The sequence below is a fragment of the Schistocerca piceifrons genome, chromosome 2, assembly GCF_021461385.2.
Source record: "Schistocerca piceifrons isolate TAMUIC-IGC-003096 chromosome 2, iqSchPice1.1, whole genome shotgun sequence".
Taxonomy (NCBI): Eukaryota; Metazoa; Arthropoda; class Insecta; order Orthoptera; family Acrididae; genus Schistocerca; species Schistocerca piceifrons.
Window position 1 is genome coordinate 991,534,141 of NC_060139.1, and position 14,877 is coordinate 991,549,017.

The 14,877-nt window shown below is 42.8% G+C and overlaps 1 protein-coding gene across 1 annotated transcript in view; it reads left to right on the forward strand.

Annotated features, from left to right (window-relative positions):
- The window catches only part of LOC124776746 (dynein axonemal heavy chain 7-like), an 881,127-nt gene that overhangs the window by 161,686 nt on the left and 704,564 nt on the right, over positions 1-14,877 (forward strand). Inside the window, 1 exon segment of the mRNA XM_047251871.1 lies at positions 10,425-10,623. Coding sequence (XP_047107827.1) covers positions 10,425-10,623 — 199 coding nt within the window.

Sequence of the window (14,877 nt, forward strand, 5' to 3'; positions counted from 1 at the left end):
CCTCTACATCCTTACATTTGTCGTCTAGCCATCCCTGCTTAGCCATTTTGCACTTCCTGTCGATCTCATTTTTGAGACTTTTGTATTCCTTTTTGCTTGCTTCATTTACTGCATTTTTATATTTTCTCCTTTCATCAATTAAATTCAATATTTCTTCTGTTACCCAAGGATTTATGTTAGCCCTCGTCTTTTTACCTACTTGATCCTCTGCTGCCTTCACTACTTCATCCCTCATAGCTACCCATTCTTCTTCTACTGTATTTCTTTCCCCCATTCCTGTCAATTGTTCCCTTATGCTCTCCCTCAAACTCTGTACAACCTCTGGTTCTTTCAGTTTATCCAGGTCCCATCTCCTTAAATTCCCACCTTTTTGTAGTTTCTTCAGTTTCAATCTACAGTTCATAACCAATAGATTGTGGTCAGAGTCCACATCTGCCCCTGGAAATGTCTTACAATTTAAAACCTGGTTCCTAAATCTCTGTCTTACCATTATATAATCTATCTGATACCTTTTAGTATCTCCAGGATTCTTCCAGGTATACAACCTTCTTTTATGATTCTTGAACCAAGTGTTAGCTATGATTAAGTTATGCTCTGTGCAAAATTCTACAAGGCGGTTTCCTCTTTCATTTCTTCCCCCCAATCTATATTCACCTACTATGTTTCCTTCTCTCCCTTTTCCTACTGACGAATTCCAGTCACCCATGACTATTAAATTTTCGTCTCCCTTCACTACCTGAATAATTTCTTTTATCTCGTCATACATTTCATCAATTTCTTCATCATCTGCAGAGCTAGTTGGCATATAAACTTGTACTACTGTAGTAGGCATGGGCTTTGTGTCAATCTTGGCCACAATAATGCGTTCACTATGCTGTTTGTAGTAGCTTACCCGCACTCCTATTTTTTTAATTCATTATTAAACCTACTCCTACATTACCCCTATTTGATTTTGTATTTATAACCCCGTAATCACCTGACCAAAAGTATTGTTCCTCCTGCCACCGAACTTCACTAATTCCCACTATATCTAACTTTAACCTATCCATTTCCCTTTCTAAATTTTCTAACCTACCTGCCCGATTAAGGGATTTGACATTCCACGCTCCGACCCGTAGAACGCCAGTTTTCTTTCTCCTGATAACGACGTCCTCTTGAGTAGTCCCCGCCCGGAGATCCGAATGGGGGACTATTTTACCTCCGGAATATTTTACCCAAGAGGACGCCATCATCATTTAATCATACAGTAAAGCTGCATGTCCTCGGGAAAAATTACGGCTGTAGTTTCCCCTTGCTTTCAGCCGTTCGCAGTACCAGCACAGCAAAGCCGTTTTGGTTAATGTTACAAGGCCAGATCAGTCAATCATCCAGACTGTTGCCCCTGCAACTACTGAAAAGGCTGCTGCCCCTCTTCAGGAACCACACGTTTGTCTGGCCACTCAACAGATACCCCTCCGTTGTGGTTGCACCTACGGTACGGCCATCTGTATCGCTGGGGCACGCAAGCCTCCCCACCAACGGCAAGGTCCATGGTTCATGGGGGGGGGGGGGTATTCTTACACATAAATATTTCTCGTTTGAGAGTAATATACTATGTGTTCAAAAGATCCGGACACCCCAAAAACATATGTTTTTCATATTAGGTGCATTGTGCTGCCACTTACTGCCAGGTACTCCATATCAGCAAACTCAGTAGTTATTAGACATCGTGAGACAGCAGAATAGGGTGCTCCGTGGAATTCATGGACTTCAAACTTGGTCACTTGATTGGGTGTCACTTGTCTCAGACATCTGTGCACAAGATTTCCACAGTCCTAAACATCCCTAGGTCCACTGTTTATAATGTGATAATGAAGCAGAAATGTGAAGGGACATGTACAGCACAAAAGAGCATAGGCCGACCTCGTCTGTTGACCGACAGAGACCACCGACAGTTGAAGAGGGTCGTAATGTGTAATAGGCAGACATCTGCCCAGACCATGACACAGGAATTCCAAACTGCGTCAGGATCCACTGCAAGTACTATGATAGTGAGGTGTGAGGTGAGAAAACTTAGATTTCATGTTTGAGCAGCTGCTCATAAGTCACACATCATGCTGGTAAAAGCCAAATGATGCCTCACTTGGTGTAAGGAGCATAAACATTGGATGATTGAACTGTGGAAAAATGTTGTGTGGAGTCACGAATCATGGTACTCAATGTGGTGATCCAGTGTATAGCGAATGGCCGGTGAACATCATCTGCCAGCGTGTGCCAAAATTTGGAGGTGGTGGTGTTACCTTGTGATCTGTTTTTCATGGACAGGGCTTGCACCCCTTGTTGTTTTGTGTGGCACTATCACAGCACAGGCCTACATTGGTGTCTTAAGCTCCTTCTTGCTTCCTACTGTTGAAGGGCAATTCAGGGATGGCGATTGCATCTTTCAACATGGTCGACCACCTGTTCATAATGCACGGGCTGTGGCGGAGTGATTACATGACAATAACATACCTGTATTGGATGGGCCTGCACAGAGTCCTGACCTGAATCCTATAGAACACCTTTGCGATGTTTTGGAATGCCGACTTCATCCTGGGCCTCACGAACCGACATTAATACCCTCCCACCCCCTCTCGGTGCAGCACTCCATGAAGAATGGGCTGCCATTCCCCAAGAATCCTTCCAGCACCTGATTGAACGTATGCCTGTGAGAGTGAAAGCTGTCATCAAGGCTAGGGGTGGGCCACTACCATATTGAATTCCAGCATTACCGATGGAGGGTGCCACGAACATGTAAGTCATTTTCAGCTAGGTGTCCGGATACTTTTGACCACATAGTGTATGTTCATAAAAATCCTGGGCATGGCCACAGGCACCTGCACTGCACCCTTGCATGTGCACCTTTTTGTGTGCTGCCTGGAGGTAGTGTTCCTAGCTACCAAACAACCCCTCTCTGGCCCAGTTTCATTGGTGGTATCTTCATGATCTGGGCCAAGACGCTATCCTTCTCTCCCATCTGTTTCACCTAGTCCTCCTCAGCCCATCGTGACACCATCCTGTTCATTGGCCTCCATCTCCACCTCCATCCAAACCTCGGTCCATATAAGCCCACTAACCAGCAACAGTACTTTCATTTTGATAGTTGACATTCATTTGAAACGCTCTCCCATACAATCTGCCCACCCTTGAGACGTACAGATGCAATGATGAGGAGTCCCTTGCCTGGAATGCTGAAGGTCTGATACACAAACCATCACTGAAAACAATTTCCTGTGCCATATCCCCACAGGCCACTAATCCTCTGCCCATCCCTAGGAATCAGCTGAAAGCCTTCAGGACTCAGTACCAATCTAGACTGGATCATCTGAACCATAACCTTTGTCAAAACTTTGATTACTTATCATTGTGCCTGGCAATGAAGAACATCCTACACACCATCCTTCCAACCCATTCCCAAAGTGCTATTCCACCACTGATCCAGTCTATGCACTATATTAATCCATCCTTATGCTGTACCTGCTACCAATCCATAGCCACATGGATCATACCCCTGTGGAAGACCCAGGTGTGGTATCCTCCACATGTTACTACAGTCCCATCACGGGCTTATTGTACCCCATCAGAAACAGGGCGACTTCTGAACGCATTTATATCATATACTACTTGTGCTATAATTTCTGCACATACTTGGTCAGCATAACTGCCAACCAGCTATCCACACAACTGCATGGCCACTGTCAAGTTGTGCCCAAGAGCAGTGTTGACCACCCAGTGCCAGAACACCCACTGAGTGTAACCTGCTGAACTGAAATTGCAGCTTTACAACATCCAACACCAATTAGATTGTACCCCCTCCTCAACATCAGCCTGGCCTCAGTCTCCAGTAGCCCCATACTCATCACCACTCCTACTCCATATCCCTAACAACCCTAACTCACACCATCTTCTCCACAGTCTCCCATCCCAATCGACTCATCCACGCCACTGTGTCCTGTGTGCAAAAAAAATGCAATGAGCGGATGGCATTGTTGGCCAGGAGACCCCATCTGGGGAAGTTTGGCCGCCAAGTGCAAGTCTTATTTCAGTCGACGCCACATTGGAAAACTTACCTGCCAGTGATGAGGATGAAATGATGAAGAGGACAACACAACACCCAGTCCATGAGTGGAGAAAGTCTCCAACCCGGCCAGGAATCGAACTCGGGCCAGCTTGTGTGGGAGACAAGAATGTTACCACCCAGCTAAGCAGGCTGCATGCAAATCCTCTGCCTGTGGCTAGAAGATCAGCAGTGCTATATTCCTATCCTGTATGACTGTGACTCTGTCTCAGCTGTCATTCCCCAACCTGCCTTTCTCTTTCTGCCATTCCCCCCCCCCCCCCCTCCTTTACCCACACCTCACCATCCACACACCAGCCTTCTTTTTCCTGTTGCCCACTTCACCTGACACAACCCCTCCTCACCCCAGTCGAGCATCGGTGCGGGCACAATACCATCAGCCAGGAAAGTGTAGCCATAAATGTATGTGTGTGTTCAATGCAACTGAAGCTGGAAAGCTAGAAACATTCTCAGTCATGCTTATGTGCCCATTGACAACTCAGTGCTTCATCTGTATGATGAGTTGTTACCTTTACTCGTTAAATTACTGATGTCCCACCTAGGACTATCCACACCATATTCATATATCAAATGTGCTGCACCTAGAGAAGGAAGTCCAATGAAAGTAGGGTAAGAAGAAACTAAGGCTTCACAGAAATGGAAAACCGAATGAAAAAGTGAAATCCATGTTATGTGCAATTCACTTTTGAAAAATGTGCTGGTGCCAAATTCCCTAAGAGATGTCTGTCCAGAATCAGGAGACACCAGCTGAACAAACATTTCAACATTTTAAGTTTACAGGATGTTTCAACAGGCAAATAAAGCAAGATCTTTAAAGGAGACTTCATATTACAGGTACAACTCTCTTCGAAGTAGCAGTTAAGAGAAAATTATTAATATGATCTACCAAAAGTAACTACAAAACACTTACAATTGCATTGAGTGGCCCTGTTTACAGAAAATCTGTCAGTGACTGATATATGGAGACATAAACTATATCAGTGAAACCTGTAATAGTGTAGAAGCATTGTTGATATGTTCAAATAAGTTTTTAAGCAGTAATTTCTAGCATGAGGTCAGTTTACATTTAAATGACTTCATAAAATGAGACTATTGTCTGTCTCATAACTTAATTACTATGACTAAATTCAACAGGTATGCTCTGCACAGTAATTTCAGTCAAGTAGAATTTAGGATGAGGGTTATGTGGTTTGTCAAGACAATCCAGTATTACACAGAACTTAGTTTCATCACGTAGTCTAGAAATGGCACTTGAGGTACCAGCAATAAAGCTGATGTATCTTCGCTCATGACATGCAGAATTTGAGAGATCATCCATTCTCAGTTCACAGGGCAGCTTATAGAGGCCACCTGGGTCCATCCCTGGCACACTCTGGTGAACCACTAAGAAACAGTATTTATAAGCAATCACAACTGATTGCTCAGCCCATTCTGGACACTGTATTACTGTTTTCAGTCAATGTGTTCCATGCTATGCACAACCTGTACTTCATTGTATCTTATGTGTTTTTCTATGAAGTACTACATTCCATAAACTGTTTATTCTTGCCATAACAAACTTGGCGACGAGTGGGGGCTATGTTTTCTCTGAATGTTAGTGTCAGTGCTAAGGCACCTGCCAAACATCTCAAAGGAAGAATTACTCCAACATCTCATTGCACAGCAGCAAGCTTTCATGGAACAGCAGCTGGCTCTTTCCATCGCTGTAAATGAAGTGGCATCTGTGTATTCGCAGTAGGGTACCCTCCTGTCAGTGCAACTGTTGCCCTTTCCAGCATATGATGAATCAGCTGAAAACTGGGACTCCTACAGGACACAGTTATGCCAACATTTCCAGGTTTTTTGGACAGGCGATGCAAACCTGGATAGGGTTTTCTTTCTTTCCTTGCTTTCGCCACACATGTATCAGCTGTGCCAATTTTGGAAGAACCAGCCAGCTTATCATGTGATGAAATGTTCAACCTTCTCTCAACCTGTTACTGTGAGAGGATGCATGGCACTGTGATGCATGTAGAATTTTACCATTGTCAGAGATGTCAAATCACTCTTACACTGCCTGGGCTGCTGGATTACATGGGTTGAGCCATCATTGTAAATCTGTCACTAGTAGCCATCACGAATCCTGTGCTAATCACATGGTGCATGATGTTCTTATTCATCTGGCCACAGATAGGGAAGTCCACAAAAAAGCACTTCAGTATGAGAATCTGATGCATATGGATGTGCTCAATATAGTGCAGTTCTTTGAAGTGTCACGGGCCACAGGCGATCAGATTGCCAAATGTGTGTGTGTGTGTGTTTGTGTGTGTGTGTGTGTGTGTGTGTGTGTGTGTGTGAGGGGGGGGATATCGGAAGTTGCTCTGTGAGACCCTGTTAGGTATACTGCAAGTGTTCAGATGATAGGGAAGCCACTGCAGTAGTAAAACCTTGGTCTTAGCATCACATAGGGCAGTGTTGATTACAACTACAGTAGCAACAAGCTGCATCACAACAGCAGCCATGTGCCCCATTCTGTCTTGCCTGTATTGCTTCGTGCAACGTGAGTATTCAGCATGCCCTAAGCATTAGGTTGTTTCCAACAAGTGTCAAAAGAAAAGCCAGATTGAATCACTGTGTAACTCCTCTTCAGATGTGGTGGACACAGAAGTCTGATGGACATAAACAGCATCTCTACAATTACTGATTCCCTGAACAAATTGTTTATTGACTTACATGTGTTTAGTCAGAATCCAATCCTAGGTCAGTTCCCTGCTCCTGTCTGTTACAAATCTGTTGTTCTCCCTCTCACCTTCCATGTTGCTGATCATTTCCATACCACAGACCTGTTTGGTTTAAATGCATTTAACGTTTTCAGTTTCTCCATTGCCAATGAGGTAAATTTAATGTCAGATCAAGGTCCATATCAGAAACTGGAGTCCCTCTGCACTGAGTTTTCGTCTATGTTTTCCCCTGGGATTGCCTATTCTACCAGTTTTAGGCACACATTGCCACGAAAGAGTCCACCTGCATAATACTGTCAAGGCCAAATTAGACCATTTGACATTGCTCATAGTCATTCGGCATGTTTCTTGAAGTGAATGGGCTACACCACTGATCATCATTAAGAAGCTGATGGGTAAGATTTGTCTCTCTGGCAATTTTTTCAAGATTGAAGCACAGTCCTAACAGGTTGTTCACTAAGTTGTCATGCGGCCACTACTTTTATGAGATAGATTTGTTGAAAGCATATCTCCAGCTCCCCTTGGATGAGGTCACTAAGCACCTTCTCATTGTGGATACACCTTTCGGCCTATACCAATATCAACACTTGCCTTTTGGCGTCACTAGAACACTTGCAATTTTTCAGCTTTTTTTAGAACATCTGGCAGACTCTATGCCAGGCTGCATCAATTACTTTGATGATATCATCATTTTGGGCTCTTCCACGTAAGACCACCTTATAAAGCTCCAGTCATTGTTTTCTATTTTGCAGTCTGCATGTCTCAAGTGCAATCTCACCAAATCTTAATTTTTTCATGTGTCAATTGATTATCTATATTTTGAGATTTGTGAGACAGGGGCAAACTGTTACGTCACCATGTTGACTCAATTTTGTGGCCTTACTGTGGCCAAAATCTGTTTAGGAACTTTGGGTGTTCTAGGTACAGTTGTGTACTACCATACATTTTTACCTGATGCAACCACTGTTGCTCAGCCTTTGCATGTGCTTTTGTGTAATAATGTGCCTTTTTTTCTGGTCCCCAGCTTGTGACTGAGCATTCACTTTTCAGCTGGGTCAGCATCTTGTGTTGGCTTCAGATGACTCTCAGCACAGTGTTGGTGCACAAATATGTTCATGGATATGTTACTCTTTTCAACCATTTGGCTTCTGTGCCGGACAAGGCAGCACATCATTTGTAGCGTTGGGTTTCCGCCTCCCTGTTGTCATCATCAGATCCATTACTGGCTGACGACACAACACGCCAACATCAATGCCTTATCTCACCTTCTGATCAGGCTAGACCCAGTTTTCAATCAGGATGAGTTGCTTTGTTTCTATTTATATATTGTGATCCAGAATGCGGTTGATGGTTTTCTCATCACTAGTGCCACAATAGCATCAGCCATCACTGTGGATACTGTACCTAGTTGGGTCCTCTCTCTTGTGTAGCACAGTTGGCCGGAAAAGCCCTCTGCCATGCCTCAGATCCCTCACATAATTACTTCTCCCTTCAGCATTGCCTTTCTTTGTTTTAAAGGGTTATTTTGTTAGATAACAGAGGACACCGCTCCCCAGGTTGTGGCTCCCACTTCCTTACACTGTAATGTACTGTGGCTTCTGCATGTCAGTCATTTGAGGACCTCTTGCAGTAAAGTTTGGTCCCACAGGCCTGTGTATTGGCCGGGCATAAAAAATATCATGTAGGACATTTGAGCTTCAGTTATTTACCGTAAAATCTTGTTTTCTATTTAGAGATATGATTTGGTTAATGATAGTTCATTATACTTCATTTCATATTTTTTAAAATCTGTATATTAGGATATCAAGTGATACAGAGTCAAATGCTTTGCTCAGATCAGAGAGCGTAGTACAGGCAAATAAATAGCTGTCAAAGCATTGCAGAACACCTGTAACACAAAACATTGCAGAACATCTGTAATGATAAATTTTACCAGGTGTACCGGTATCAAATGAGCATTAAGATACAAATGTGTCAATAGGGAACATTTATTGTGAATGAGCCTTAACTTTTTTTTGTTTGGTTGGTATGACATCTTCAAAGATATTTATTATACATCAAGTCATGGAACAAATAACATCATATGTTTTCATCGTGTTAACAATGTCGAATTTTGTACCAGAAAGTGATGATTTGCGGAAAGCATTAATTTTTTGTTTTCATTTGAAAAAATGTGCTGCAGAGTCGCATCAAATGCTTGTCGAGGCATATGGTGATCATGCTCTATCAGAAGCAACATGCAAAAGATGGTTTGAACGGTTCAGAAATAATAATTTTGATGTAAGAAATGAAGAACGTGGAAGACCACTAAAAAAGTTCAAAGACGCCGAATTGCAAGCAATATTGGATGAAGATGATACTTTGAGTCAGAAGCAAATGGCAGCAATGTTAAATGTTGCACAACAAACAATTTCTGACCGTTTGAAAGCTATGGGAAAGATCCAAAAGTGTGGAAAATGGGTGCCGCATGAATTGAATGAAAGACAGATGAAAAACTGAAAAACCATTTGTCAAATTTTGCTTCAGAGACATGAAAGAAAATCAATTTTGCATCGAATTGTTACTGGCAATGAAAAATGGATTTATTTTAAGAATCCTAAATGGGAAAAATCATGGGTTAATCTGGGACAACCATCAACATCGACTGCAAAACCAGATCGATTCAGCAAGAAGACAATGCTCTGTGTTTGGTGGGATCAGAAAGGTGCGGTGTATCATGAGCTTCTAAAACCCGGTGAAACTGGGATACTAACTGCTACAGACAACAAATTATCCATCTGAACTGTGCAGTGATCGAAAAAAGACAATAATGCGCCAGAAGACATGGCAAAATTATTTTTTTTACATGACAATGCACCTGCACATAAAGCAAAACTGGTTCAGGATACAATCAAAACACTTGGCTGGGAGCTGCTACCCCACCTGCTGTATTCCCCAGACTTGGCCCCTTCCGACTGCCATTTGTTTTCATTAATGGGACACGCATTGGCTGAGGAACACTTCAATTCCTATGAAGAAATCGGAAATTGGGTGTCTGATTTGTTTGCTTCAAAAGACGAACATTTCTATTGGCATGGTGTCCACAAATTTCCTGGAAGGTGGTCAGAATGTATAGATAGCAATGGTCAGTACTTTGAATAAAATGTTTTTACTTTTCAATTCAAAATTAGTGTTTCATGTTCAAAAAACGCTCATTTCATACTGGTACACCTGGTATATATTCAGTGTTGGATAGACCAGGCCGCAAGCCATACAGAGAAGAAATTTTTGTCGTAGTAGTTCCATAGTTGCTCTTTCATGAAGCATTCTGTGACCTTAGATATTATGGAAATCAGGGATATTGATTTGTAACTATTTTTATGCCCCTTTTTATAAATTGGAAGAACAATTGTGGATTTCATGGCATTATGGAATGTTCCTGCATGAAACATACAGTTTATAAGGTAAATCAGAGGAGACAATATAATACCCATTTGTATTTCCACTTAGACTCTGCACTAATTTAGAAAGAAATATATGTATCATATTTATAAGCATCAACTGGTAGCATAACATTAATATAATCTGCTCAGTAACTTTGGAGTCTATTTTCATGTCTGTTGTAACAGAGTCCAAGTTCATCTGAAGAAGTGTTTTGAAGGAATAGCAAAACTGCACTTTACAGAAGAATTGGATGTAACTTCTATGAAATCAAGTGAAGGGGAGGAGGTAGCCCTTGTTGATGTAATTTCCACATCTCTAGCACGTGGACAAGTTGAGAAGTGGCTGTTGGAACTTGAGGGGGACATGAAGAAAAGTGTTCACACGGTTTGTAAATGTGAAGTGTTCTATTATTTTCTCATTATTTTGGAACACTCTTTCATAGGCTACACTGATAAATATGAAATTTTTTGAGTTCATCCAATTTTTTTATTTTTCAAAACTGAACATACTTGTCAGTAATGATCCTTATTCCTGGAAAATACTGTTGCCCGTCTTCAGATTTGTTACAGAATATAAAAGTAAATTACAGTTGCATCCTAATCCCGAGTTTACATATTTGAAAACTGAAGCAAAAATTATCTACTAACAAAAACAAGGGCTGTATGATACTCCATATTTGTATTTAAATTGTTATGAATACAAAAGCTTTTATATCTCTACTGACATGACAATGCTGTGAAACTGACATTTTGGCACAAATGTAACAAATCTAGTTGCTGGAGGGTTGACTGAGGAAGCTGGGTAGCTGGATCCCGGAACAGGAAAACGAACTTGACATGCAAGTCTGTCTACTTAGGAGCGGAGAGGCTAAACACCGGATAGACACAAGCACAGAGAAAAGAACAAAATGTGACCAGTGGAAATGACTGAACAACTGACACACAGAACCAAGAGCTCAATGCAATGCGAAGGCCAAGTATGAATTCAGTGATGTCAGCATAAGGACCGATGGGCTTGGCGTATCACTGCCACCAAGGAAACACCTGGTTCAGCAGGTCTGCCCATAGAAAACTTTTCGCATGCTGTCCATGATGACTTGCCCCACTACTCTGCTGTGAGACTCATACCAACTCATTTGCATCCATATGGATGTCGACTGATAGTGATGCTAAATACCCCCCCTTAAAAGGCTACTTAGGGCCACACGTAGCCAGGATTCCGCCACTATCTCCATCACAAAACCAGACAGGGTGTTAGATTTCTCGGCATTGGGTCTCTGACTGACGTAGGCAACACCGATTTAGCAACTCTGCCAGAACACCCAAAAATTGTAGAGGCTGGTGTAACAGCTGGCCCACCTACATCAGCAGGAGTGAGGACTCATCCAAAGGAGAGCCTAACAGGTGGTCACAGGAGTGATTGTCACTGGCAAGTGTGCATATTGCCACAGTTGAGAACTTGCCACAGGGAAATGCCACAAATGACACAGTTACCTGGCTGACATGGAGACAGCAGTGTAATGTGTTTAACATGTCATGATTTCAATTGGTTTAAATGATGAGTCAGCAACTCCCAACCAACATCCACCCCAAACACTGCACCTAGTAGCTATTCCTACTGCTGGCCCAACGACCAGGCCAAAATAGCAGCGAAAAGCAGTGGGTTCTTGTTGACTGGGGACATGCAACTCAGGGTTCAACAAGTCCAAGAACCCAATGACTGCCACCCAAGCAAACATAGGGCTGGACTGCACCCATTAATCAGTGCCACCCATTGTGTGGCTAGAAAACTAGTCAATGCATCACTATGGGACAAGGAAGACATGGACTTCTTCATTTCTTCATTTCAGTCATGAATATTCACATGAAGCATTGTACCTCTGATTTAGAAATCAGTTAAAATGAGCTGCTGGTTAGATGATGCCATTGCCAATGCAAAAATCTTAAAACTACCAACTGATATGGAATGTGAAGGTCCATGGGGAACCCTCAGTACAAAAATAGCTGACAGTGTGTGAATAATTTCTGTTGACATCATGAAGACATTTTGGCAGCATATGGAAAACTGGACCAGACATCCACCACCAACAACCATACGCTTCTCAACAAGGATAAACGGATGCAGCAGTCCAACACGGTGCACAGGTCATGCAAGATGTTTAATATCATGATCACTTGCTGGCCATTATATGTGATGGCTTGCCATAGCATCCATACAAGACTTACACAGTGTGACATATGGAGCAGCTGGAGTATGTGAGTACACATGATGACCACTTGGCAGCTTTACTCCTTTGTGGCAATCATAAGGACCCCATGGACAATGATGAGGTGGTCACCTAGTAGGAAAAACATATGTCATGCTGAATTTGTTACAGAAGGACTGTTCTCAGACCATTCCCTCTGAACTGTGAAACAAATTTTCAGAAATACTAGTGTATGGCTTTGGTAACCATGACCTCCCTTGTTGCCAAAGGAAAATCAGCAATGTCTGCTGCAAGGTATTCCCCAACGTGAAAAAGAGTGTCTCCTTTCATTCAGACTCTGGGTCGGGTCCTGCAGGCAGTCGTGATAAGAGCATCTGTTGTAGCATGCTGGGTGGGGGAGTGATAACAAATGTCATAGCAGTAATTACTGAGAAAGAGTGCAAAAAATGATGGCCAGAACCTCCTTTCCCACCTGTGAATAGTTACACTGCCTGCTAAGAGTGTCTTTGATGCATAAGAGATGGGCTGCTCAGTGCCATTGGCATTGCAACATGGCAGAACTGCACCAATGCAATACTGGAATGCACTGGTGGCCAGGCTTAATGGTTTACTTGTTGTAAAGGAAGCCAAACAGGGAATAGAGCACAAACGCTGCTGGAGTGATTGGAAAGCCAATTGAAAATCTGCAAACCATACAAATTTTAGGCTCTTTTGGTGAAGAAGACGGCAGATGTGAAGTGGCTGGGGCATGAACTTAGCCCAGTAAAAAATTTTGCCCAAAAAAGGACTGGAGCTCCTTCAGGTTCCTGGGTGTTGACAAGTTCACAATGGCTTTGCCCTGCTCATACAGATAAGGCCCTCTTTGCTAACCACATGACTCAAAAAATGCACCTTGGGGAAATGAAAGCTTCTGTTTGCCAATTTGCAGCAAAGGCCATTCTCCAGAAAGCATTGGAAAACCACCTACAGATTTTGCAGATGCTCTTCTTGCATGGAGTCCATGACCCAGATGTCATTGAGGTTGTTTGCACAACATGAAATGTCCTTAATCATATGCTCCAGATACCTTTGATAAATATGTGAGGCATATGAAATTCTGAAGGGCAAGCTGTTAAAACTGTTAAAAGCCAAAAGGGGGTGGTGAGTATGAAGAAACACTGAGAAGAGGCCTTCAGTGGCAGCTTACAGGTGTGTGTTGCAGAAGCTGATGTAAGAAAAATACTTGACCCCTGATAACTTTGGCAACAACTCATCCAGATACAGAACGGGGTACAAACTACAATACAGTGCAAGTTGACAGTCTGTTTAAATTACCCACAAAGGTGCACAGTGCCATTTGGCTTCTGAATCATTACAGACTAGATGAAATAGGAGAAATGCTTTCAAGTTCCTGCCAAAGCTGCAACTCGGCCTTAACCTTGCGAATGGAATGCGTGGTTTGTGGGAAAATTTTGTTATCTGTGATGGCTTATGGGAGATGTGGGTCCTGAAATTTTCTGCCTGACCCAAAGTATCTCAAACAGATGGCCACGCAACTGTAATAAAGAATACAGATCTTGAAAGCCGGGCCCACTGAGACAGTAATTGGACTTTGTCAACAGTCTAGAAGCCATAAACAATGAAGTTGTGAGCCCGAAAATGTTCAGCATTAACAGTGAATTAACCATTAACCCAGAAAATATTGCTCACCATGAGCAAAGTTGGGTAATGTTGAGACAACACCACACTCAAATTACCAATGGTGCTATCACAGGTGGCTCAGTGAACGCAAGGTTGCCTTGCTAACCCCATGGGGTACTGGGGGCTGTTTACTGTGCATATCCAACTTTTCCCACCTGCTAATTGCTGGAAAAAAAGTCTCTTGCCACTGTCGTACATTCATGTGATTCAGCAATATGAGCAACTTCATCTAAAGAAGGGTCAGACAAGGACAGTGCCCTACTTTGGACCTCAGGGTCTGGTTCTGAACAGTCATTCACATCTCTGATTAGTGAGTCTGCGTTATCATGTAACTAATTGGGGACGGCCTGTAACCAACACTTGCGTGAGAGACTTTGCAGGTCGGTGTTCCAGGCCATGTATGTCAGCAAGAGGCACTTGCAATGCTGGATAAACTGTAACTATGCTACCACCACGGGGTTGTGATGTCCATAATATGACATGAACAGTTCACAGAGTTCCTCGTAGTTAAGTTTTTCGAGCTTAGTGAAGGTCTTCTGATTTGCAGTATGCCTTGCCTGCCAGTGCAACAAGAACTGGCACTGGTAATTCTCCCACATTTCCATAGACTCATTTAAACTAGCAATGGTATCAGGGGCGGTGGGGGAAAAGGCTTCTCTGCAGGCACATGGCCCAGCGCCAGCACAAAACGAGAGCACAGCAATTGCACATTCCATTTGAGCATCTCTTGCATCTGCTCCTGCTCAGCTGTT